At 33.9% G+C, this 25,086-nt stretch overlaps 1 protein-coding gene across 1 annotated transcript in view; it reads right to left on the bottom strand.

The window, feature by feature from the left end:
* CNKSR2 (connector enhancer of kinase suppressor of Ras 2) overlaps positions 1–25,086 on the bottom strand; it is a 338,457-nt gene that overhangs the window by 187,109 nt on the left and 126,262 nt on the right. Inside the window, exon 5 of the mRNA XM_044669208.1 lies at positions 17,004–17,091. Within this exon, the coding sequence (XP_044525143.1) occupies positions 17,004–17,091 (88 nt within the window). The remainder of the gene's footprint in view (positions 1–17,003; positions 17,092–25,086) is intronic.

The raw sequence follows: 25,086 nt of genomic DNA, 5'->3' as shown, positions 1-25,086 counted from the left end.
CAAACCTAGGTCCTTGACTCCTAATCTACTCTTCTTTCTATCACACTCTCTGAAAATTAGAATAGGCAAAAGAAAAACACTGACTCCATAAGACAACAAGAAATATTAAAACAAAGTCAAAAAGTTAAAAAAAAAGAAGGAAATGGAAGCTATCTCAGAGAAAACAAAAGATCTGGAATACTGATTAAAGAGAGTTAACTTAAGAAATATTGGACTACATGAAAAACATAAGCAAAAAAAGGCTTCAGACATCATATTTCAAGAAATCATAAAAGAAAAAATATTCAGATGTCTTAGAAGTATAAGACCAAGTGCAAAGAGAATCCATTTTCCATTTCCTGAAAAAATATCCCCAAATGAAATCTCCTAGGATCATTGTAGCCAAAATCCAGAGACTCCAGGTCTTAGAATCAATATTGGTTCCTGAATTGAAGAGCAATAAAGTCTACTCAGTGGGGCTAAGTGACTTGCCTTGGGTCACACAGCCAGGAAGTGTCTGAGGTCATATTTGAACCAAGGATTTTCTCACCTCTAGGCTTGACTCTCAATGCATTGAGTCCCCTAGCTGCCCCCCTCCATGATCATACATTTTAGCAGTCATAATTATAAAAAATGAGCAAACTCGTAATATCATATTCCCCAAAGTAAAGACTATAGATTCATAGTCAAGATTAATTTATCCAGAAACACTGAGTATAATCCTACAATACAAAAAAATGGACCTCTAATAAAAAAGACCTCCAAGTACTCCTAGTAGAACTGCATAGAAACTTCCTGTTTGACATGTAAATACATGAGTCAAGAGAGGCATAAAAGGGTAAAAATTAGTGAAACTTACTTCATAAGGGACTAAACACAGATGAACTTTATATTCTAGTATGAAGAAATGACTTTCCCTCTTAACTCTCAATCCACTGAGTCCCCTAACTGCAACCCCATGATCACACATTTTTAGCAGCTGTAAATATAAAAAATGAGCAAACTTGTAATATATTCCCAAAAGAAAAGACTATAGACTCATTTGTTCCTTCAGAATTCTATCATCAGGTGTCATAGAAAGTGTCTAATTAGATGGAGGTTTTTGAAGTGGTTCTACTATGTTTTGATGATTTTAAAGGAAGAATGTAAAAGTAGGGGAAGAAGAATAGGGAATTATAATCAAAGTATGAAGGAGAGGAGGGAATAAGTAACACGTGAATCTCTCTCTCATCCGGATTTGGGAAAAGGAGGGAAAAATACACACATATACCAGTTAGATACCTATTTCAGTTGATAGAAAAATGAGGAAAAGGGGAGAAGAAAGGAATGTTAAGAAGGAATGTAGATTGATGGAGCTATTTATATTAAGTAAAATAAACTCTAACTAAGGATGTACAAAATATTCATAGCAGAACCTTTTACAATGGTAAAAAACTGGAAACAGAGGTGTTGCCCATCAAATGAAGAATCGCTGAATAAGTTATGACATAAAAATTGACAGAACATTATTATGGTGTAAAAATTATGAAGATAGTTTCAGAGAGTGAGTGGAGGCAGAATAAAATGAGAAGAACTAGGAAAAGCAGTTTTTATGATGACAATAATATTTTAAAGACCACCAACTCTGAAAGACTTTAGCACTCTAATCAGAGTGATCAACATTCTAATCAGTGGTCAACATTAGTCCAGAGGATTCATGATGAAATATGTTACCTACCCCTCACTTTAAAGGTAAGGGATTCAAAGCGTCAACTACAACATATGTATACACACATAATATAGCCAATTCAGGAATTTGTATTGCTTGAATATAATTTTTTAATTATAAGAGGTTTTTTTTTGTTTCTTTCAGTTGGAGGTGGTGATAAAAATGAGAAAATATGGATTTTTGCTGAGTGAAAAAATTCACTTTAAAAAAAATAGGTAAAACTCGGGTGAGTTCTAGATATATCTACTAGAAAAAAATGTACATAGTCTGCATTATAATGTTATAAGGGTAAGATAGGGGCCAGGCTATATATTTCCTTCTCTATTCCTGGAACAGTCAGCATATCACTGGATCCAAAGTTGACTCTCAACAAAGTTCTTTAAATTGTTTGCCATTTTGTGAAAATGTTATAATTAGAAATTAAAATTAGAGTGGTTATAGATATTCAGTGGAATATCCATTCCTTGAGGTTCAGGGCTGGTTTCTTTTTTGTCTTATGCCAAGGGCCTCCAACAATGTCTTATGCATATAGAAGGCACTTAGTAAATGTTTGCTGAATTGAATTGAATTTTATCTGTGCTATCTGAGGAACAAGTATTTTACCAAAACTGTCTTCCTTCTTAAAAGCAATCCAATGTGCTTTTGCAAAAACTAGTCTGAAGATATTTAAAGACTTTGGGAATGACTTCCAGCTGGTTATGTAAAAGTTAGTATTCCAGACTTCATTTTGACTGCCAACGAAACACTTGCAATCAGAAAAGAGTTTTTGGGGTGAGCGAAGATGGAAAAAAGGGAAGAAGTTTGGTATAAGTAAAATTTGGAGGAGACTATTTTAGTTGAATTTGGAGAAATCATTTTTCTTATGGAGAATAACCTAATAATTTAAAACTTCATTTAATCTTTTCATGAACTGTCTGCGTTGGATTTTTCTCACATAGATTTGTTATAAGTTTTGCTGGCTTGTGCCATTTCTAGAAGGAACTCTGCTGAAGAAAGCCAATTCAGAACTAATTGAGTGCAAAGAGAAATCATCTTGATGGGGCCATTATTTAAGAGAAAATTCCTCTCTGCCTCCTGTCTTCCCTCTGTTCAGGCCCCCTCTACATTTCTCATATCCTCTTTATATAAGCAGATACATTGTTTTGTACTCAGTTAGAATCTGGTCATATTTTAAATCTCTCTTTTTTTCATTTAAGGTGGAAAGTATAAAAAATGGCTCAGAATAATTTGAGGTTGAGCTGGTACACTCTTATGGAAATCATGGCAATTATTTTGACACTGACAAGAAATGTGTGGGCATAAATCTCTCTTTCTTGCCTTACCTACTGACAGTGTTCTAAATGAGACCTCAGCTTTCAAGAAAGAGTCTCTTAGCTAAGTTTTTATTCTTAATTCATAATTAAAATGTCTCCTCTTAAAGGACTATTTTGGGGAGGGGAAAGGGAAGGACTAGCAGGAAAAGAAGTATTGCATTTTTTTTCTGAAGAACCTACAAAACTATTCACTCACATCAAAACTGAAACCAAATATTCTGACTTTTGGTCCAAATTTGTGATTTTGCTGGTGAGAAATTTTCTTTAAGATGTCTTATGACCCTTTCAGCTTTCTTATGCTGCCACCCATTACTTGCAAAGGAAAAGAAAAGTCATTCATGATGGTGTATTTTTAGATATTGACCACCTTACCTTGTTGCAAAGGGAATAAAAATAATTAAATCGGAGTGAACCATAATTTGAAACAGAACAGATTTCAAAGCATAGCTATCATCATAAATGTTCAGATGAGATTTATTGAAAGTCTGGTAATGAATCCATGCCCTAGATTGTTTTAAAAAAAGAAATCTACACCTTGCTTATATAAATTGGCCTCATTTACTGGTAATTTAAGCATAATTTCTTCCCTCAGACATTCCCATACAATTCCCAATGACGGCACTGGGTGCTGTGTATAAGTTATGTGATAGCTGAATTAGGCTATTAGATGACACAGTTCGTCTGCCGATAATATAAGCAATTTATTTAAAGTATATTTGGTATTCATCTGTGTGGTGTGCTTCCAAAAGTACTAAAAATTCAACCTGATCTATAACATTTTGGATCTCATGAAGATTTCTCAACTTATGTGCTAAATCATTTTTATACCAACATTTTCCTTAAGTATCTTGAAAAAATTTATCCACAAAGCAATTAAGTATATTCCTTGTCAGCAATTTAATTAGATTCAACAAGTTTATGTGGATAAAAAAAGTTTACTGTGAAAGTACTAGACAGTGTGTAAGGTACTGGGGAAGTATTAAAATTAAAAAAAAAAAGCATTCCTGCCCTTAAGGAGAATACCAATTTTTGTGGTGATAAGACATGTGCAATATAGGTACAAATACTACAATAAACAAGGAAAATAATAAGGGCACAAGTGATATGTGGGGATAGAGGGAGTTTCATACACAGTAATGTTTTAGCTGCAACTCTGGAAATGATTAGTATTTCAAAGGTGAATACAGGGATAAAGAAGACAATCCAGTTGGAGAGAATGGCATGGATAAGGATATGGAGGTCAAGAAGAAGGCAATAAGTGCTATCATGTAGAAGAGGATTTAGACTTCTTATCTCCAGAAGTAAGAACTAGGACCAAAGAAAACATTCTACAAAGAGATAGAGTTCACCTTATTATAAGGAATAATTTCCTAACAATTAGAGATAATTGAAAATAGAATGATTGCTTAGGAAAGTCCCTCATTGATTTAAGATTTCAAGTAGGGGCTAAATGATCATTTATGAGGTGGGGGAGATTCATCTATTTAGGGGACAGCTAGATTAGATAATCTTTCAACTTCCTTCCAGGTTTAGTGTTCAATGATCCCAAGTTTAGGGAATGGCAAATGGTCTAATTTGGCTGAATGAAATGAAACATGTTTAGATTAGGCCAGGAAGGAGGATGAGAATCAGATTTGGGTTGGTCATGAATGAAAGGAAATTAAATTAATTTGGGGCATCATATATCAGATATAGGAAGGTCTTAATATGTATTTGTTGAATCGAATGAAATTGAATTAGAAGGCAATGGGGAGAAGTACATCCAATATTCCATTACTTTTGCTATTGACATGAAGATGAAGAACCTTCAAGAATCATACTCATAGTGCCTCACTTTCTATACTGGTAAAATGAGAATATTGATTCTTTTTCACATTTTAAGGGTTTCTAAAGCAAACTACAAATATATAATTCTTTAAAAATGTGTTGTAGGAAGGATTTGAATCATCATCATCACTGCCTATCACGAATCTGTGCTTTCATCAGCACAAGAACTTTTTCCATGGAATTCTATTCATAAATCCTCCATGCTTTAAAATATTCTTTCATGTGGTCAGAAAAAATATCATCTTAGGTACTTTCTGGTGATGCCAGTCTATTGACTGCTATGTAGATCCTTAGATGGCTGAAATACATTCCTATACTCAAAACTAATCTAGCTTGCTGATCATTTAGCTATGATTCAAATAAAACAATGGGATTAAGTCTCACAATGAGAATATCTTCACTTTTAATAATAAAAGGCTAATTTACAAGGAAAACATAAATAAAACTTAGTGTAAACTTTGTTTATTCTTTTTTTAATCTTAAATATAGCTTAAATTTAGAATTACCAGGGCTACAATTTATATTCCCAAATCATAACACTTATCTTACAGTAAAATTTTTTATTAGAAAGTTCATATCAGAAGAAAAATATAAACCAAAGACATGATGGTTTTGATTCAGTTTTTCCTGTAGGAGATAATATTTTAAGATAACTTTCAGACTCATAATTCTAAAAAATATATTCAATTAATAAATACTAAGGAGACAAAACCATCTTCATGAGACTATTTTCCTGCCCCCAATCTTCAGTAGTCATTCTCTGGGATGGCTCCCAGCTTTTCATTTATCTCACAGCTGACCACACATTCTTTCTCACACATGTGCAAGCAGCAAGATCCAATTTTCTTGGTTAGGGAAGAGAAAATGAATGGATTGAGGACGGTTAAGCATTTATTAAATATTGACTATGTTCTAGGCAGTATACAAATAGAAACAGGATAATAGATTGTTCCCTCAAGGAGTTTATATTCTGATGTAGAAAGACACATATAGAAAAATGGTGCAAGAAGGAGTATTTTCATACTGTTGGTCTGATTACTGTTCTCAGAACTAAAATAGAGATACAAGGCAAGAAGATGGAAGATGGGCGTGTGACATGCCCTAAAGAATGGCTGGGGAAAAGCTAAATGGGTCTGGGTCCAAACTACATGTTATAAATGCTCACCAATCAGCCAGGCATTCGGGGCTAAGAAATTGGTTAGATACAAAAGGAAAACCATTACAAGAAAGCCTTAAGTCCTATTTTTTAAATTAAGTGATTTGATGCAAGAGATAATAAGACAATATAAAGCTTCTTACGGAATGGTATAATAAAGCAAAGGATGGAGGGGATGTGGCAAAATTGGGACATTTATACACTACTAGTCAAGTTGTGAATTAATCCAACATTCTGGATGGAAATTTGGAATTATGCGGAAAGGGCTTTAAAAGAATGTTTACCCTTTGATCCAGTCATACCACTTCTGGGTTTGTATCCCAAAGAAATAAAGAAAAATTCTTGTACAAAAATATTTATAGCCACGCTCTTTGTGGTAGCAAACAATTGGAAAATGAGGGGGTGTCCACTGATTGAGGAATGACTGAACAAATTGTGGTATCTGATGGTGATGGAATACTATTGTGCTGAAAGGAATGATGAACCAGAGGATTTCCATGTGAACTGGAAAGACCTCTAGGAATTGATGCAGAGTGAAAGGATCAGAACCAGAACCAGACCATTGTACACAGAGACTGATACATTATGGCATAATCAAATGTAATGGACTTTTCTACTAGAAGCAATGTAATGACCAGGACAATCCAGAGGAACTTATGAGAAAGAATGATATCCACATGCAGAGAAAGAATCGCAGAAGTAAAAATACAGAAGAAAAACATATGATTGATCACATGGTTTGATAGGGACATGATTGGGATTTTGGCATTAAAAGATCACTCTATTGCAAATATGAATAATATGAAAATAGGTTTTGAACAATGTACATGTATAACTCAATGGAACTGCTTCTCAGCCCGGGGGGGGGGGGGGAAAGCAAGGGGGCGAGAAAGAACATGAATCATGTAACCATGGAAAAATATTCTAAATAAAGTAAAAAAAAAGAATTGGAAAAAAGAAAATGGCATAATTAGAATTTCTCTAAAAAAGTATCCATCTATCTCAAGAAGATAATATGTGAGAGTTTATTTGGTCCATGTTCTGTTGAAAAAGACAAGAGAGAATTGTCTAAAGAATCTTATATGCAAGTCACTTAACCCCAATTGCCTAGGCCTTTCTGCTCTTCTTTCTTGGAACCAGTATCTTAGTATTGATTCTAAAATGGAAGATGAGGACTAAAAAAAGAATTCTATTTAGACCCATAGGGATGTATGTTGGTTTCATATATGAATGAGTGAATTAAAAACCATTTATTATACACATTATGTTCCTTAAAAATAATTTTACTTTTTGCCCTAGAACTTCTATTGGTTCCTAGGCAGAAAAGTGATAAGAATTAGGCAATTAGGGTTGAATGACTTGCCTAGGGTCACAGAGTCACAAAATATCTAAGGTCAGATTTAAACCCAGAATCTCCTGTATCCAGGACTGGCTCTCTATTCACTGGGCCATTTTAGCTGCCCCTACATTATTATGTTCTAAGGGCCAATATGCTATGTACTAATAGGACTGAGGATGCCAATAGAAAAGCAGGAACATTTTTGCTCAGATCTTCCTGCTTCTATGTCCAATAGTTTAACCACTGAGACACCTAGCTGTTTAAAGCATACCTAAATTAAAGGTATGAGTTATATAAGAAATATTAAAACACAGTGAAAGAATGGCTCATCTTGGTGTCAGGAAGACCTGGACTTAAGTTTTGCCTCTGATGTGTATTAGCTATGCTATGCTGTGGACAAATCATCTAATCTTGAAATTTGCCAAAGAGCAAATCTTTGAGAATAAAGTAGTACTTATTTGTGGAGGAATTTTTCCATACTGAGGATTCAATATCTTGATGAAATTGTTGCTTCAGACTTTTTTAAAAAAATCAAGGCTATCAAAGTTAAGATGTCATATAAATAGCAGGAAATATGGGACATTTCTCTCCAACATGACTCATCTCTTGCACTATATCAAAGGATGTGAGAGATGAATCAACAAATCAATCACTTAATTGGCAGAACATTTATTCTCAGCATTTACTTCAGAGAAATGAGAGCAGAATGAGCTAGAGTTCTGCAAATTCAGTGAGACTGAGTCAGTAGGTGAATTAAGTGAAGTTGTTTGAAAAAAAAAGAAATTTGTTTAAATTAATTTCCGTGAAGTATAGGGAGAAAGGATGTTTGGGAGAGGAGAATTAATATTGAATGGTTTACTGCTGAATGGGAGAAAAGATGTAGCTTGGAGGTCGGGTATGCTCTTGAGGTGAAGTACATCTAGTAGTAGTAGATACCATTTAGGAATGGATTTAAATGCACCAAAAGCCATAATGTCACAGGCAGGATGTTTTACCCTTCAAAACTGACTGCAAAAGGGAGGAGTCAGCAAAATAATGCTCTTTCTTGAGTGAAGAAAGACATGCTTTTCTTTTTTCTTCTTTTCTCCCTCCCTCACTCAATTGCTCTCTTCCTTCTTTCCTTCCTTTTATCCTTCATTCCTTCCTTCCTTCCTTCCCTGCTCCCTCTCTCCCCCTCACTAACTCCTTCCCTTCCTTTTTTTAATATAGGATCTCCCTATCTTGCCCCGACTGGAAATAGAGTGGCCATTCACAAGTCTGATCTTACTACTGATAGCATGGAAGCTTTGACTTTCTCAGTTTCCAACATGTTTGCCTCTCCTTTTAGGTAGTTGAGTTGGTGCTGCCCCTGTAGGTTCACTATGTTGATGCCAGACTTAGTATACACTTTAGCTATACTGAAGCTCAGAATTCCAAAGCTTAAGCAATCTCTCAGTTTTGGCCTCCCTAGTAGCAAGTACTATAGACCTGTACACCAAGCCCGGAAGAAATCCAGAACTATTTAATATCCACAGTAAATAAGAGAACAAAGAAGACAAATGGTTTTCGAAAGAAGAAATGAAACTAATTACCTAAAAAACTATCTAATTATCTAAAAAACTCTTAAAGATCACTAATAACGAGAGAATTAAATGTTGTTTCCTCAGATCTCATCCTTATTTATCTTTTAGTAATTGTAGTTATTGTTGGTCTTTCTCTGAGACAGACTTTATTATAATAGCTTCCTACTTTTCCCTCTGATTTATCTTTCCCCACTTTAGTCCATCTTACACAAAGTGACTTTCCAATTTTCCTGAAGTAGATTCTGACCATATTCTTCTACTTAATAAAGTCCCATAATCACTCATTACCTCTAGAACAGACTACAAACTCCTTGGTTTGTCATTTAAAGAATATCACAAAATTATGAGCCTACTTTTCCGGTCTTATCACAAATCAGTCTCTTTCATACTCTAATCCACCCAAAATGGCCTTCTGACTATTCATTGCATTTGACACTACCTCTCCAATACTCTTCACCTCTGATTCTTAGAATGCCTTACTTTTCAGGATATCATTGACTTTGAGTTCCTCAATCACTTTTCTGGATAATAATCCATTTTTCTCTCTGTCTCTCCGTCTGTCTCTCTGTCCTTCCCTCCCTCTCCTTCTTCCTCTCCCTCTCCCTCTTCCTCCTCCTCCTCTCTCCGTCTCTGTCTCTGTCTCTCTCTTTCTCTCTCTCTGTGTCTCTCTCTTACATACACCTACTCATATATCTCATGTGAAGCACCGCTTTCCAAGTTCAGGGCCTCATCACCTTTTGCCTGGTCTCCTTGCTTCTAGGCTTTTTCTCTTTCCAACTCATCCTCCACACAGTTGCCAAAATAATCTTCTTAAGGCTTCAGTCATATTATGTAAACCTTCTGTTCAAAAATCCGTCAGTGGCTCTCTATTCTCTACAAAATGATAATTTAAGCTTTCATTTAGGACCCATTTCAATCTAACTGCCACCTTCTTTTTCATCTCCTTCATGAATTCTCTATTCCATCAAAAAGGAACAAATAGCCATTCCCTCAAACTGTTACTGTTTTCTACTTCTTTGATAATCATGCAGCAAGTTATAACAGAATTTGAACACAGATCTTCCTAACTCCAATATCTGCCCTTTATCTAATAGCATGCTGCCATTAAGGAAAGCGTAGTACAGTAAAAAGAGTACTGGCTACAAGGGAGGGCTTTTGGGAGGAAATGAGAGGGGAAAATTAGGAAGAGAATGGGAAGGTTGTGATAGGAATGGAAAAATGAAGAAAAAAGAAAAAAGTGTGAATGAAGCATTTAAAAATACATAGAAAAGAATGGCAATATTGTTACTACTAAGTTAAATTTAACATATTAAAATGTATTTTAAACAAACCAAACTGAATGCAATAGTTTTGCAATTGCATTAGTAATCTTCTTTTTCCAAACTTTGTATATGGAAATATTATTTTTAGACAATTTCCTAGTTGATGATATAAAAGAAAGAAGGTAAAAGAGTACTGGCTCTGGATTTAAACCCCATCAAACCACTAAGAAGCTCATGACCTGTGTAACTATGTACAAAACTCTTTAGTTTCCCTGGACCTCAGTATCCCTGGAAGGGAGTAAAGTAGATTGAGCAGAGCACTGGCCTGGATTTAAATCCTGTCTCTGATGCTCGATACTTGTGTGACACTCAGCAAGTTACTTAATCTCACTATTTTTTTAAAAAGAGGACATTGGACTAGATAGATTCAGATCTCTTCCAGCTCTAGTTTGTGTTCTCTCATCCCATAATCTGCTCTGAAATCACATTTTTAAAGGGAACATACTTCATTGGAAAGGTGATTTGGATGTTTGCTGGGCAGCATCTCCATTGAGTCAAAACAAAACATATCATTTAAACAATATATACATGTTAATGGAGAGAAAAACACAAAACATATTGTGCTAGTTTAGGGCCAAATAGGCTTGTAGCCTGATTGATGTTTGGCCACAAAACAATCTTCCCTCTACATGAAACATTTCCTAAAGTGTATATCGCAAAACCTAAACTGGCTGCTGTCCTGCTCAGAGTTCCTAAAGAAAAACACTATGCCAAGTAGTGCAGCTGTTAGGAGTTCCTGTAGGGAGTGTAAATAACCCTCCATGGGCAAGAATATAATGTGCTTTGTTCTCTATGGAGTGGCTGTCAATAGCAGGTGTCCATATCTGTGGGAAACAAACAAAAACTGAACTGCTTCTTCGTTCCAGATGGTGGGGGCTCAAAATAGCAAATGGGTACAGTAACTGATACAAACTGTGTTTTTTACCACCACATGGATCTTTCTATGACATAAGTTTACATTTGCTACAAATTATTTCAGAACTTCTTTTTTTACTCAGTGCAATATTCAGAGTTGTTTTTCAATGGCATGATAATGAATCTCCAAGCCCTACTGGTAACATCTGGTGCTCTCCAATTCTAACATTATTACTTCACATTAAAAAAGAGAGGGGTTTCATTCCTTCAAGAAAAATACATTGGCTTTATTTCTCCCTTCTGTTAGGAGCAGGCATATTAGGCACAGTGGTTTTATGGGGGAGAAACATCTCTTATTACCCAAGGCTCTGATTTTTTAGAGGATGTTATTGTTACCATATGAAGCCATATTCACGACTACATGTTGGCCAAAGAAGAATTGAGATTCTCTAAATTTACATCTTAACTCTCATACAACTCCAGATGTTTGGGAGAAACAGAATAAGAATCGGGCACATTCATTCACAATTAAGCAGGCCCTTTTTTTTTTTAAGTTTAAGAATTGCTTTTTCCTATATCGCCATAGGCATGCTTAAAATTTTATACATACCTATGTAAGATACTTACAGAATTCAAATTAATGAAGGCTTTTTTCAATGGCAAATTTTTTATCTTAAAAACATTCTTCAAATGCTGGATTTTAAGTTACTGGTTTTAATTTACATTACTTCGATATCTTAAGACTGATTATATTAAACATTTAAGAAGTTCGTTACTTAAGAGAAATTTAAAAATTAGAAAATCTTGCAAAAAAGCCAGATATGAGTTTTTTATTGGCATTATTAAGTAAAATTATAGGCTATTGACAGTACCTTCTTTTTAAAAAAATTAAGCATATGCATACATACATATTAGCTGGAACTGTTAAAGTCTCAAAAATATAGTGCTCACCAGGAAAAAGGTGATGAATACAATTCTTTGAAAGGTTCAGATAACAAAGAAAAGATATGAAAAGACCTTTCCATTTACTTTGCACTGGTAAGAGGTCTAAAGATATGGAATAGTTCATATATTTTCAGATTTTTTTTGTGGATTTACAGGATTAGCTGATTGTGTTTTCTCTTATTTACTTAAAATTTTTTTTATGGAGTTACTTCTTTGGAGGAGGGGCAAGGAAGTATATGGAAAAATTTTGATAATATGAAAATTTCTTTTTAAAAAGGTTAAATTTAAAAAAAGAAAGATTTGAGCAATCCTAAACTCCTACTATATGTGTATATATGTTCAATGAAAAAATTCATTTGAGAAAACTTCAAAGGTACAAAAGAGCCAAAATCATGAAACTTATAAGCACTAGCTTTTAATACATTGGCATATCCCATTTTAAAAATGTGTCTAAAGTTTCCTCATCTGACAAATGAAGAAGGGATAGATGATATGTAAGACTTCCCCCCAATGCTAAAGTAATAATGTTTAAATATTTTAAATGTTCTAGGAACACAATTTTAAAAATGTGGACTGTGGACCCATAAGAATCCTTAAGACCCTTTTAAGAGGACTCCAAGTTCAAGACTATTTTCATAATATTAAGTGATTTTATTTTCTTTCAGTTGATTTATTGTGTTTAACTCTTCATGTTCCTTTTCATGGTTTTCATGGCAAAGAAAATGGAGTAGTTTGCTATTTCCTTTCTCAGTGGATTAAAGTAAACAGAGGTTAGGTAACTTGCTCTGGGTCACACACAGCTGGTAAGGTGTTTTAGGCCAAATTTGAACTTATTTCTTCCTGACTCCAGGCCCAGTGCTCCAACCACAGAACCATATAGCTACTCAATTAAGTCATTATTTGCTTATTAATGTACTTCTTCCTTTTCAGCAACATATTTGGGTAAGGCTAGATTCTCTTCATATACTTCAAGGAAAATCACAATAGATTTGAGTCTAATAGCAGATATAAAATCTACTTATATTCCAGGGATTCCCAAAGTGGGTGCTACTGCCACCGAGTGGGTGCTGCAGTGATCTAGGAGAGTGGTGATGGTCACGCTTTTTTTTGTATTACATTCTATTCTGAGTTCAATAAATAGTTTCATAATTTCCAGGGGGCGCTAAGTAATATTTTTTCTGGAAATGGGGCGGTAGGCCAAAAAAGTTTGGGAACCACTGCTATATTCTATTAAGACATACATTAGATTTGCAAAAACATGTAAATAATGCAAAACTTCCCATTAATTTTTGTTTTGTTTTTGGAAAATATTGTTATTTTTAATAAAATGTGTTATGTATATTCATATGTAATAGACTATTTTAAAATGAATTGATAAATATTTTAAAACACTTGTCAGTTTTAATTTTTAATACGGTGACTATTGGTAGATATAAACAAAAGCCAAATGAGGTATTTAATAATTTTTAAGAGTATAAAGTAGTCCTGAAACAAAAAAAAGCTGGAGAAGTACTTTTTAAGTACTTCTTATATCTATGAGACTATTCACAGATTCCCACTGAACAAATGAGCAATACCAGAAGAATGATTTATACAATAAAAATAACACTGCAAAGAACAATTGGGGAGGTTTAAGAACTCAGATCATTGTAAGGACCTAACCATCCACAATTCCACAGGGCTAATGTTGAAGTGTGCTGGCCACCTTCTGATAGTGACATTAGGGACATAAAATCCAGAATGTGATGAAGATTTTTGGACATCGTTGGTATAGGAATTTATTTTTTCTTGCCTATGCATATTTGTAGTAAGTTTTACTTTACATTTCTTTTTTTACTTTTCTAAAGGAAGTAGAGGTGGGGGCAGGAAGGAGAGGAGGGTTGTGGATGGTACTTCAAAAAATAAAAACTGAGAACAGAAGGAAAGCCAGAAGGAATCAACAGACAAGCAGAGCAGCCTTGGAAGTTCAGGTTGAGCTCATTATATAAAAGAAAAGCAAGCTATACATAATAGAAATCTGCAGTTCCATTTACAAGCCATCCTTGCTCTTCACTATATATGGAAATGGTCACTTTATTTGATATTTGTTAAGTTCAGAATTAAAAAAAATTAAACAATTGAAAACTAAAAGCACAGGCAACAAACCAACACAGAAAGACTGAAACTGTGTCTTTACCAATCTCATATTATTATTAATGTACATTTGACCATTTAAAAAGTCAGAAACAGTCTTTTCCCATCCATAGCATATTGGAAGTCATTCAGATGTCTGTTACGTACCTTCATTCTACTCTTAAGACTAAAACAATCTCCTTCAAAAATATGGAGATTATCAAGAGGGATTTCTGAGGGAAATCCTTTTGCTCACTAATAATAGAGGACATGGTATGCCTAGATCAACCATAAGCCCAGAAAAAAATGCAACTCTGTTTCTTCTGCTCTAATTGTATTTTATACAAATAGAAATTATCTTTCTATTTTAGAATTTAAAATTAATATACAATATTCTAATTATTACATTTAAAAGGTTTATTAATAATAAGAGACCTAGCTATTCAGTCTTGACACCAGAGTGAAAGAGGGAGGTGGAGCTTCAGAATTTATACACAGGTGATCACGCAAATGTGGACAAAAGGAAAAACATTCTAGGTAATACAGAAAGGAAGTTTGGGTAATATAGTTTTTGTGATTCAAGATATTCCAACTATACACTATTTGTATGTTCTCTTGCTGGAAGATCTGAGTTCCAATCTTATCTCTAATACTTATTAGTTGCATTACCCTCAGCAAGTCACTTAAATATCTTTCATCTCTGTTTCCCCATCTGTATAATGGGGAATGATAAGAACACCATGCCTAACAGGATTGTCATTGATGATTAAATGAGCTAATATGTAAAAAGTATTTTGTAAAGTACTATAGATATTAGCAACTACTGTCAGTTATAGAAATTATCATTATTAATACTGATATATTGAGGTGGCAGCATGATATAGTGCCGTTAAGTTCTAATGAACATCATATATTTTATTAGCAAAAGTAAAAATGTTTGCCTTCAATAATGTAACCTAAAAAGAAAATGAAAAGAAAAAAATTTGGGGGAGGCAGTGGTGCCAAGAAAATCTCTAGAATTCTAGCACAAAATAGTTGGAAGGTTTTTATTTAAAATTTTATATTTCATATAAATTATTTTTTGTGAGAAAATCCTTGACAAAACACAAAATTATTTTCAGGGTGAGAATTGGCAGTGTAATAAATTAAATCCATCAATAATGATTTGATGACTTTATTTGCCTGTTTCAACCTCCTCCCTCACATATCTCACTTTTTCTGCCTTTCTCTGGAAAGGATCATATCCAAGGATAATCAGCAAGAGACAAACAATTTGGGAGGGAAAGGGGCTGGAAATGTTAGGTGGTGTCCAGAGAAATGGGTTCATAGGTACTTTAAAAACAAGAAAATCCCTCAATCTTTAGAGCATGTGTGGTTTACACACATAAGTTTGCTCTTCCACCGGAACAATTGTCAAGCTAAGTAATTCATTTGCTGTATAACTTCAGGAAATTAAAAAATTATGGGATACTTAATGCTTATTTTCCAAAGATCTTTAGTTAATCCTGCCCATTATTTGAACTTATCACCATTTGCTCATTAAGCTGGCACTTGTGTATTTTATGGGAAACATTAGATTTTTTTTATAATGAAATGTTAAACAATATCTTCCCCCTTCATTCTCATGTGCATTTGTGTGCCTGTGTATATTCACAAATGTATACAGGCATGCAGACACCCATAATATGTTTTATGTATCTATGGTTGTATGTGTTTATATACATATAATAAATGAGTAGAAAATGAGTACTATCCATATTATGACATGAAGTTGGTTCAGAGTTAGTGTCATGAGAAACTTATTTGAGACAGGTACTGAAGATGGAAAATGAATTGGCCCTAGAACTGAATAGGAATAAAAAAAAACTAGATGGTTTATTTACATTTGAGAAATTTTTTTAAAGAATACTCAGCTACTTTTCAATGTATAGATGTCTATCTTCAAAACAAATGATCTTTTAATGTTACTCTTCACTTGAAATCTTAAAATATTCCAGTCTCCGTGGTATTCAAGTAGTGGCTAATACAAAAAGCAGAATATCCTTTAAGAAATGTAGAAATGGAGGAGATGAACTGGTCACAGAGTAGACTAAGAACTCCTAAAGAAAGGAAGATATTAAGTATATTTGCAGTATCTCTGAAGCATTTTTGGAAAATGTGAACAAAAATGGAATAAGATAAGAAAATAGGTATGGTTTGGGATCTGAGGAATAGCCAATTCAATAAGATCAAACGGCCATTGAAGTACCTTTCTATTTTATATATTTACTTAATCTATCATCTAGCTACTATGTGCATGCTTGCGTGTATGAGAGAGACAGATAAAGAAATAGAGACACACAGAGCGAGATGAATAGAGTAAAAGAGAGAAAGACTTTAAGATTCATCAAATTTTAGGATTCTATTATTTTGTTATAATTGAGAACTTTAGCCATTTGGACTGAGGGAGGTAGGGGAATCATACCTCTGGATCATGTCACTCTAAGGAAGCTAGTTGACAAAAGTTACAGTGCTAGATACAGAGTCTGGAAAACCAGTCTAAGATCCTTAAAAGTTGTGTGACTCAGTTTCTCGATATGAGGAAAATCAAGGAATTGAATTTAGTGGCCTCAATAATTTGTTCTTTCCAGCTCAAAATCTATGGTCCTATGAAATATTTTCTAGTACTTAAAAACAAATAAGCCCCTTTCACAGTGAGCTGAGCACAGCCCTTTCTAAGAAATATTTGCTTAATTTCTACTAATACCTAATATAAGCACCACGGACCTCCTCTACAAGTGAAGAATTTAGCATTAGTTAATGGTAAAATTTGGAATAAAGGACTAATCCCATTATGAGTGAATAGAACATAGCTAATAAATACGAAATAAGTAATGGGTTTATACCTGCTGAACAATTGTTGTTAACTCCAGGCAGAGCTGGATGACACTATTCCTGGTGAGTGAGTAGTCAGTCACAGCAGCAAAAGGAGATCTAGAAAAGGAAAAGAAAATTGGTTTGAGCAGGAATAGTTCTTTTAAAACTCCAGAACATACTTGCTACTGTATAGTGAGTGTATGTCACTGTACATTAAAGGCATTGCTTAGCTCTAGATACAGAATATAAATTTAAGGTAACAATCTTTCCCTTAAGCATGGGAAAAGTGATATTCAAATAAAAAAGTTTCAACAATAGTCACAGAGCACCAGTTAGTTGTATGCCAAGCATTTCATGAATGCACTGTTGCAGTAATCTGACCATGTCCCAAATCTTGTCCCAGTTGAGTCCATCCACCGCCCAGCTGTCAAGTTGAACTTCACCTCCTTACTCCAAACTCCACTGACTCCCTGTTGCCTTCAGGATCAAATGTAAAATTCTGTTTGGCTTTTCAAGCCATTTATAACCCACTGTTCTTGTTTTTCAGTCTTCTTACACCTTACTTTCATCAGCATATTATAGGATCCTCTTTGCTGTTCTTCCTGCAAGACATTCCATCTCCTGGTTTTTCATTGCATTTTCACTGGCTGTCTTTTGTGTCTGGAACTCTTTCCCTCCTATTCTCCACCTTCACGATTTCCTGGCTTCTTCTGAGTATCAACTAAAGTCTCTCTTTCTGCAAGAAGTCTTTCCTACTTGTTAATCTTAGGATCTTTCCTCTGGCATCTCAGATTTGTTCTGCATTTATGTTGTTTATACATGATAATAATGCCCATGTTGTTTTTCTCACTGAACTATGAGGCCCTTGATAGCAAGAACTGTTTTTGTGTTCATCTGTTTTTTGCTTTTCTTTGAATCTTCAATGTTTATTAGTACCCAGTTTAAAGAATTTTTGTTGATTTGATTTGACCTACTGTTGCAAAAGCCTCCTAACTCATGTCCCTCCTTGTCTTCAGTGTGGTCCATTCTCGACACAGTTGCTAATTAACCAAATAAGCTCTAGGGACTCCCTGTTGCTTTTAGGATAAAATCTAAACTCTTTTGTTTAACTCTTAAAAACTTTCACAATATGGCCTCAACCTACCTTTCCAACCTTTTGCCTCAACATATCTTTTCAATTTCTTTGTATAGCATTCTACCTCTCACATTCTACAAAAATCAAATTGGCCCTCTCTCTGTTTTTCACATAGTGTTCTTCATCTGCTCTCTTTGTGAGTTTGCACTGGCCATCCCTCTGCCTGGATATATTCCCTTCTCCATATAGGCTTAGAGTACCTTTCTTTCTTCAACATAAAATTCAAGCTTCAGTGAACTTCTTTGTGGAGTTGTTCCTGATCTTCCCAAATGCTAGAGTCCTCCCTCTTATTTTACCTTGTATATTTTTCTGTACATATTTGTTGATACACCTATTGATCTTTGAGAAGAAGGATTGGTTCATTCTTTCTACTTGTATTCCAGGCATCTCAAGGATATTGAATGATTTCTAAGTTCTTATTAATGAATCACTTGACCATTTCCTGTTTAATCTATCCTTTCATGGTATCTATCATTCTATGGAGGACAATTTCAAATATTGATGTATTTCTTGGTAGAAATAGATTAGGATCAGGAACAGATAATTCACCTTTAGAGATTTTAGGTCCTATGAAGTTAAGTTTACCATAACTCCAAAGTTACTAAACCATGCATATTCTCAGTCCCAGCAATATTATTACTAAACATATTTCCAAGGAGATTTTTTAAAGAAAAGGCAAAGGCCCTATATATCCAAGCTGAATATTATGAAGTCTCTGAATTATTTTATTTAAATTCAATTGATTATATTTTTTCAAGATCATATTTTATTTTTTCAGTTTTCAAATATTTTTTCTTCTTCTTCCCTCATCTTAAGAAAGAAAAATAAAGTAAAATCCTTGCAATAAATCTTTTTCAGCTAATTTCCTCATTGGCCATGTCCAAAAATGCAAAACTCAAAAATGTGGCTCTGTTTAGGGTGAAAAAGAACTGAAAAGTAAAGGCTTACCTATCAGTTGGGGAATAGCTTAACATTATGGAATATGAATGTGAGAGAATGGCATTGTAATATAAGAAATGATATAGGAAGTTTTAGAGTAACCTGGAAAGGCATATAAGCATAGAGTGAAGTGAACAGAGTCAGGAGGACAATTTATATTATAATATAAACATTGTAAAAACAATTTTGAAACACATAATAATTTTCATTTGTGTAGTCATCAATCATGATTCCAGGGGACTGCTTATTAAGAATGCTACTTATCTCTTAACAGATGATGGACTAATATGCTAAATAAGATACACATTTTTGGCCAGTGAAGGAATTAATTTTGCATCACTATGTTTATTTGTTGTAAGGATTTTATCTTTTTTCCCCTTCTCAGGGTAAAGAGGGAGAAACAATAAATATTTGAAAATGGAAAAAAATAAATTTAATTTTGCAAACATAGTAATTGAACTAGAATAAAATAATGTCTTAAAGCATTGATAATTTCCTATTGGTCAATAATGTACCAATAAACCTATTTTTAAAAAAAATTTGGAGACATGAGAGATTTGACCTTGGTATTAAAGTCCTTCAGAGAAGGAGATTCTACATCTCACAATAATCATTCCAATATTTATATGAAATTATTAAGTAATTATCAATTTTTGTCTAACAAATTCCTTGGTTTCATTAGTTCATTAAGGTTATTTCATATTTTCCCCAATCTTCTGCGGTCTGAGTGATTATTGGTCTACCCACTCAAATTCATTGGCATTTCATAGCCTACCGAGGAGTAAGTTTAGATCCAGTGTTTTCTAACATTAAATGTCTCAGTAACTGAAAAATGAAATGAGACATTAAGAAGCTACAAATTAATTAGAAATTTACATGGATATATTGTATGTATTTACATACACACATATGTATATATATATATGTATATATATATATATATATATATGTAAATATATAGTCTTCTATGGTCTCAGGTAATAGATTTAGAAATCTAAAAATAAGGTAGAGTTTTTTTTAAAGCAAATGAACAAAGCAATCATCAGATTTTGCAGTACTGAAGCATAAAAAATGGCACTTTAATTTAAGATCTGGAACTGTTCTGATCAAAATAGTATTTGAATTCCTGGATTTGAAAAGGTCCCTGTCTATAACATTTTAAAATTTTATTAAAAATGATGAGATCAAGCACAATATGAATTTCCTTATAAGTATTTCTAATAGTGTCAGTCAATCTTCAGTTATACGAAAAAGGAAAATCCATTTGCTATACAAAGCTTCTACCAAACCTAATTCTGGAGATAGTTTTTCACTTCTTTCTATTTCTATCCATATAAGAAGTATGAATTTTACTCTAAGAATTAAACTTTCAAACCAAAGAAGGAAAATATATTTCCCTAAGGGAAAATGCTTTCCCATTTGGGGTAGCATATTTCCAATGTAATTAAGAATTCTGTAGGTCAAGTTAAAATTTCTATACTGAATCTAAAAGCTGACCACAGAAACTTGGGCTCTTTCCAAAAAATCAGAATAGTATAAAGCCACAAGTTAACGTTATATTTTTGTTTTTAAGTAATTATCATAAAGACTAAAAGAATGGCTGCAATTTTGATGAGTCATTAAAAGTTACACAAAGATTCCCTAGTCGTTAGACTAGTTTAATATCTTTCAATTACGAGGAAAGAAAGTTAACCCCAGGGCAGAGTCAGATTATCCAGCTTCCAGTGTTAGAACAGTAAGCTGAAAGAACTCAGGTCAATACAGACCTCAGTTTAGCTTTTTCTCAGGTACCCTCTTTTGTTTTGGCCTGTGTATGTAAACCTCCAAGGGGTACTACTGCACACTGCTTACCCATACAAATTTTAGGGGGCAAAACTGCAAAGGAGTATCTACTGGCTTCCATCCTTTCCTCCCTCATCTCCTCCAAGACACACCACACACAGACACACACACACACACATACACACACACACACAAAGGCAAACACACACCGAGTCCCAGGGTTCCAGAGTCCCACAGCCATTCAAAAGAACAGCTTCTTTAAGCCTCATTTTGTCTCTGCTCCCACAGTCTCCCTAAACAATCCGTTCTAGCACCTCTCTGCATCCTTAAAGAGTACATCAATGCTACTGGCGTTTAAATACTTTCCTCATTGCAGCCCCAAAGACTTTTAACTTGTTTTCCTAGACTTCAAAGATGAAAGCTGTACAAGTGGGTGGAAATTCCAGAGAGGTAAATTTTGATTCAATATGAGGAGATTCTTTCTTCTAAAATTAGAGCTGTCTAAAATGGGAAAGTGCTGCCAGGGTGATGATTTTTATGTAATTAGAGGCCTTTAAATAGAACTAAAAGACCACTTATTAGAGCATGGGATTCATTATGTGAATAAATGTTGGACTAGGGTTTTAGGCTAAAAGACACCTTCGTCCAGTTCCTACATTTGACAAGTTCAGGAAATTGAGATTCAGAGAAGTCAATAAACTTGATTAATATAGCATAATGAGCAAGTAGTAGAGTCAAGATCTGATGTCCAGATAAAGTACTCTTGCCTCTATAGCATACACACACACACACACATACACATACACACACATACATCTTTTTAAAAAGTGTCGTGGTCCCCTTTGGTAGTCTGATGAAGCCTACTTTTTCAGAATAATGTATAAAACACATAGAATTTCGAAGGAAACTAATTATATTGAATACAATCATCAAAATATTGTATGTTCCAAGTTCATAAACACTTTGGATTTCAGGTTAAGAACTCCTGCTTTAAACCATGGCACCTCTGTAGATGACTTCAGAAGTCTCTTAAATTTCTGCTTCCAGGACTCATGATCTTTAGCCCTTTCCTTTTCATCTTCTCTGTTGGGACATTGCTCCAGCAATCTTTCCTTTTTTCTTTTGCATCTTTAATGTGCAATTGCATCTTTCCTCTCCACTGATTTATTTTTTTCTGACTATAGAATGCAAAATTTCCCTATTTTCCCTCTACCCACAAAAACTTTTCTTTTCACTTTGCTATTTCCTCAGTAGTTAGTGTCCTATCTCTGTCCACTATGACCAAATATTTTCTAGAAGATTAAAATGCTTATCTCTACTTCCTAATCAACAACTTAGTCTTCAACCATTTGCATTTGGACACTTCTTCCCAATACTTTACACTGAAATTGCTTTCTTGAAAATCACCACTTGTGTCCTGAAGGCTAAATCTAAAGACCTTTTTTCATTTCTCAATCTCCTCAAGTTTTCTGCAACATCTGATACTAATGCATTCATGGCATTTAACAAACTGATTATGCTTGGTTCTCCTGTCACTCCCTTGACTTAAATGTGGAGCTGCCATATAGGCATTCACTTCTTGGTCAACTGTGTTTATATACCCACCATATCATTGACACACAACAATGATCTTTGAAATTAGAGATGTCCTTTGCTTATCTTTGTATTTTCTTCAGGCCCTGGGATAGTGCTTTATTTATCAAGGAAAATTTGGTCAAGGATGATAAATTGAAAAAAACTACCTAGGGAAATTTCCGATTTCTTAACTACCCTCTGGGTTGGAATAATCTAAGCCTTATTAGATTATCCAGAAGCAGATGGATTAATATCAATGGTGCTGTTCTTTTTGGGGGTAAGAACAAGTACCAGTGCAGGATACTAAGCAGTGTAGCAAGGAAGTAAGACCTAAAAACAATCAATAAGCTTAAGCTTGCCAGTTTGGAGTATTTATGGTCCTTTTAAATAAATCATAGTTTTGGAAATTATTTTTGTCCTTCAAATTCTTTCCAGGCAGAGTACAGAATAGCAGCAGTTCCCTTGGTGAACAGTTTCAAAGAGGGAGAATTCAGTGTCTGGCAATTCAAAGAAAACCATGAAAGACCACATTGGTAACTCAATCTATTTTTAGATAGTTTTATTGGTGCTGGTGTGAGGCCATTGTATAAAAAGGTCTAAAATGTCCACACATAGATTGACAGTACAGATTCATAAAAATTTTTAAAGGAAGATGAGGTGTGAAGAACAGCAGGGTGTCGTTAAAAATAGAAGTGAACACACGCTGCAAATAAATTCCAAAGTTCCTGACTGCTTCAACTTCTAGGTTTTTTTCCTCTGGGAAAGGCTTCTAAGGAAATATTTCATTCAGTTCAGTGCTTAAAAGAGGAGGGAAAAATAATTAGCTTTAGACCTATTAACTAGTTTCAGAAAGGTAGTAGACTAGGTTTCTAGAAAAAGAGATATAATTATCTCCTTTTAAGCAACAATTTGTAGTTTTGTGAGCAAATTTAAAAAATATTCCTCTGAAGTTCTATCTCATTCTATAAACATTTAAAGCATATCAGTTTTCAATACTGTCAGTAGTTTTATTTTGCATATAGAAAAACAGGCTAATAAAGCACTTGGAAGACAAAAAAAGGTGAAAGTTAAGAATATCAATAGGCCTTGTGATTTTATTGGCCGAAAACTTCTAGATAAGGCAATTTCACCTACTTTTTCTCCAGTCTCAGGATGAGGTGGTTCTTCTTTCCTTTGAAAACTCTACTGATTGTGCCTTTGATACAATTTCCTTCCTTCTCTTCCAGAAGCTTGCTCCTTCAATCATCCCTTTCTTTCCCTACTTTTCAACCTCTTCTTAACCAATGTCTGTTTCCTTGCTCTCTACAAAGGTCCAGATTTTTCTTATGCGTAGGGGAAAAACCTTTTTCTTGATTCTGCTATCCTCACAAGATACTATGGATTCAGTTGTCATTTCTGTGCAGATTATTCCCAAATCTTTATCTCTAGACCCCATGTTTCTTCCAAGCTCTTCTCTCACATTTCTCTCACATCTCCAATTTCTTGCTCAGAGATCTGGAATTAGGAGACCCGAGTTTAATATTAACTTTACCATTTACTACGTGACCTTGGACAAGTGATGTAACCTTTCTAATCCTCAGTTTCTTCATGTGTGAATTAGGGAATTAGATTTAGTAACCTAAAGGTCCATTTATTCTAAACATCATCATCATCATAATAATAATAATAATAGCATTTATATAATGCTTTAAGTTTTGAAAAGTGTTTTAGAAATATTATCTCACTTTTTCTACTCAGCATCCCAGAAGACAAATGTTATTATTATCTTATTTTACAGATAAGGAAATTGAGTCTGACAGAGATTAAAAGACTTGCCCCGGATCACAAACTAGTAAATATCTGAAGCTGTATTTGAATTCGGGTCAGATCCAGGGGTCAATACACTGTAACACCTAATGATCTCCATTTATTTGTCCCAGAGACATCTCAAACTCATTATGTTTAACAAAGAAATTAATTATCTTTCCTATAACTCTTCCCCTTTCACTTCCTTACTTTCATTTGTTTGATACTACAAAATCTGTATATTCTTTCACAGTTTCATTTAGAAGATGACATACATATCTTAGTTCCTCTAGCAAATTATTCAATTCTATATTTTCCCTTTTCTTTGTAAGATCTGTCCCTCTGTGCTTTTTACTGTTACTGTCTATGCATTTCTATAATTTGGTTAGTTTTTTCTTTAAGAATTTATATGCTAAGGCACTTAGAGTATATATGTTTAATATTGATATCTTCTTGTCTATGGGTTCATTTGAACATAATGTAAATTTCTAGTTTGCCTCTATTGTATTATGATTTTCCCTTTTTATTTTCTTTGATAACAACTTCTCCTATGGTGTTACAAGATATATAACAAATTTTCTTCCATATTTTTATTCTGTGTATGTCTGATTTTTAGATGTTTCTTATGAGCAACAGATTGTGAGGTTTTGCTTCCTTATCCAATCTGTCATTATTTAATCCATTCAAATGTAAAGCTATACAAGGTTTACATTTTACTACATTTGTCTCCAATATCTCTTTATATATGTATATATATGTACACATACATATATATTCCTGAATCAATATTTTTTTTTAGTTTCTCTGCTCTATAAGAACAGTGTTTTGTTTCTTTAGTTCTTTTGATTTATCTTCTTTAAGGTAATCCTATTTCCACAGGCTCTCTCTCCAATATT

The sequence above is a fragment of the Gracilinanus agilis genome, chromosome 3, assembly GCF_016433145.1.
Source record: "Gracilinanus agilis isolate LMUSP501 chromosome 3, AgileGrace, whole genome shotgun sequence".
In the NCBI taxonomy this organism is placed as follows: domain Eukaryota; kingdom Metazoa; phylum Chordata; class Mammalia; order Didelphimorphia; family Didelphidae; genus Gracilinanus; species Gracilinanus agilis.
Note: the sequence above shows the minus strand (reverse complement) of the source record. Positions and strands in the feature narration are given on the sequence as shown.